A 2,638-nucleotide genomic window follows, 5' to 3' on the forward strand; every position below is an offset into this window, starting at 1 on the left:
CAAATGGTTTGGGAATGTTTTGTAGACACATAAAAATACGGTTTAGCCCCTGAAGAGCGCCCCATCATCTTCAACGCCTAACAAATCCGTATGCAAAGTGCGTTTTGCAGCCTGATGAGAGCTAATAGGCTCGAAACCGGTCCTGGGGGTGCCTGAGGTTAGCGCATTTCGACATCTGCACTTGCCTATCTCATCATGATAATAGTTCAGATCTATATTTCCTTCAAATTACAATTTTTGAAAAATCCTAACGCCTGAAAAGTTAGAAGGCAAAATGCCAAATTTACATAAAAGCCAAAATTTGAAGCCGTATCACTAAACATTAAAAGCTTGCGAGTTTTGACGAGCGATTGAAAGTCTCGCACTAAAACCATTGAAAAAAATGACTTGAAAACTGAAACTATTTTCTCGATTTCACCTGCTTCTATTGAAGAAAAAAGTAAAATGTTGCTAAATGGTGCACTTAGTAATTAACAGCAACGTAAACACAGCTACACACCCCCGTCCATTTCCGCTAGATCATCGCGTCCTTAATAAATATAATTACTTTATATTACCAACCTTCTAATCTACATTTAGCTAATTACTTAAACATTCCCGGCGAACTTTTTGTCGCAGTCGGTTCTGGATAAGTACACAACCAGATGCGATTCGGCAATGTTTTTGCTGCTTCTATAATTGCACGAAATCCTCAAGAAAGTGCCAGTTTATCTTCCTGCAAGCGCCTCAACATGTCCGTACTGGTTCTGGCATTAGTGTCAGCTTTCGTATCGGTCAGTGCTGGCAGTGAGCAGTTCAGTCTGAGAAAGTGCTGCGCTTTCAACAAGCTCTTCAATAGTTCGACCAGCCAATGCATTCTGCACAAGAACGGCGCCTCTTCAATGGAAGTCTTCCAGTACGAACTGTTGAACTTCAACGCCAATCTGTCCAACACCAACTGGACACCCTCCAACGGCACCATGTGCTTGTCCGGCTACTCAGCTACAGCAGCAACTGATGGTAACCATATCGAAGATGGGGTGCTGATCGATCCAGAGTTCGGCAGAATATCTTCGGATCGCTTCTGCTTGGAAGTTTCCACCAACAATTTCAGTCAGTATGAAGTGCTCACGTTGGTTTGTGAGTCCACAAATCCGGGACCCGCAAAAGTCGTCGCTGATCTTGGTAGGTATCAACTTTTTATTCTTCCTGAGCCGATTTTGTTCGTTTTCATTCAACTTTTCCTTTTCAATGACGGTTTAAGGAGCGTGTGTGAAACAGCAATCGAGCCATTCAGCACCAAAATGTGTCTAATTATTGTTTCAATATTTGTTTTTCCATTTGCTTATTGCCAGGACTGGACTTTGTTTAGTTTATTGCTCACTAAACACGCCGAAAAACTTTTTCGCTTGCGTAAATGGCGAATCGATTGCAAGAAGTGTTGGAGAAGTGCATTTGCTCCAGCATGTTTTGACCCAAAAAAATAGGATCAAACTTCAGAAAAATTTGATTAGAATTTTAGTTTAACATACCAGTTTAACAGCTGGTATCGCAGAAACTTTTACTACTCAAGTTTTCTCCGATCTTTCTCATGGTTCCGCAGATAGGAACAAAAACATCAACTATCAACAAGCTCTGGAAGTTCCCAAGCTTATTTAACCTCTCTTTTAATCTAGATCAAACTTCAATTAATAACCAAGAATTCTTCATAAATTCTTAACCTCTAAAAAGTTGGAAGGCAAATAGCCGAATAATCACCAGACGCTTAACTGCTTATGCCTTGTTAAGTTTAATCGAAAAGTTCTCACCTCTAAAGAAACTAAGGCATGACTGGAAATACATGTTTCAGCATTGGCAAAACCTTTAGAACTACCTAGTAAAGAACGGAAAATTCACTATCGCTCCGCTTCATTCGTTGTGGTTTGTTCCGTTCCAGAGGGAAACTCAAAATTCCTCCAGCTAATTTTTGTTTGTCAGATAATCATTGCGATTTGCACTTTTTTAAATCCCCGCTTAAAATGTTTCTGTCATTTTTCCAGGAGAATTAAGAACGCTTAAAGCCGTTTTGCGATAAAAAGCGCAACATTCGCTCCGTTTTGTTTCTTCACGAAATTTCTGCAAATTTCATTTGAAATATTCCACGTTTCTGTCTCATTTTTGAGGAAAGTAAGAACGACAATGATGTTCAAAACCTAAAGAATAGTGATTATGTGGAACAGAACGAATCTGAAAAAATTAATTTAAAAAGCGGCAGGGAATTTTAGTTTTTTTGTGTCTCTGAATCACAGTTTGTAATTTTTGCGCAAAAAAATTACATTCCGTATAAATTGCATTTTCTTCAAAATTCCCGTTTAAAATTTGCATGTTTTTGCCGTTTTTCAATTATTTATTGACCTAAACGACGCAATGATCAACTCAAATTTTCCGTTACTCTGTGGAACAGAACAAACCTGAATGAACCTAAGCGAACGACGCAAAACGATTGTGAATTTTTCGGTTTTTCGACTTTTAGTCATTTTAAGGCGCCAACTAAAACATTTTTTGCGATTCCTCAATTTGACGAATGGAAATTTGTGCGTCTATCACTTTAGAGGTGGAAAAAACAGGAAAAAACTCTCAAGCTTTTAATGTTTATTGATACGGCTTCAAATTTTGGCTT

At 38.6% G+C, this 2,638-nt stretch overlaps 1 protein-coding gene across 9 annotated transcripts in view; it reads left to right on the top strand.

Annotated features, from left to right (window-relative positions):
• Positions 1-2,638, top strand: part of LOC109539466 (G-protein coupled receptor Mth2) — a 31,794-nt gene that overhangs the window by 14,998 nt on the left and 14,158 nt on the right. The window contains exon 1 of one of the 9 annotated variants that reach the window (XM_019907219.2): positions 630-1,164. The exons of the other annotated variants lie outside the window; for them this stretch is intronic. Within the exon in view, the coding sequence (XP_019762778.1) occupies positions 645-1,164 (520 nt within the window). The 5' untranslated portion in view covers positions 630-644. Of the gene's footprint in view, positions 1-629; positions 1,165-2,638 lie in introns of those variants that run through there. 9 annotated transcript variants of the gene reach the window in all.

The sequence above is a fragment of the Dendroctonus ponderosae genome, unplaced genomic scaffold, assembly GCF_020466585.1.
Source record: "Dendroctonus ponderosae isolate FM_Combo_2020 unplaced genomic scaffold, Dpon_F_20191213v2 Dpon_F_20191213_8, whole genome shotgun sequence".
NCBI classification, from domain to species: domain Eukaryota; kingdom Metazoa; phylum Arthropoda; class Insecta; order Coleoptera; family Curculionidae; genus Dendroctonus; species Dendroctonus ponderosae.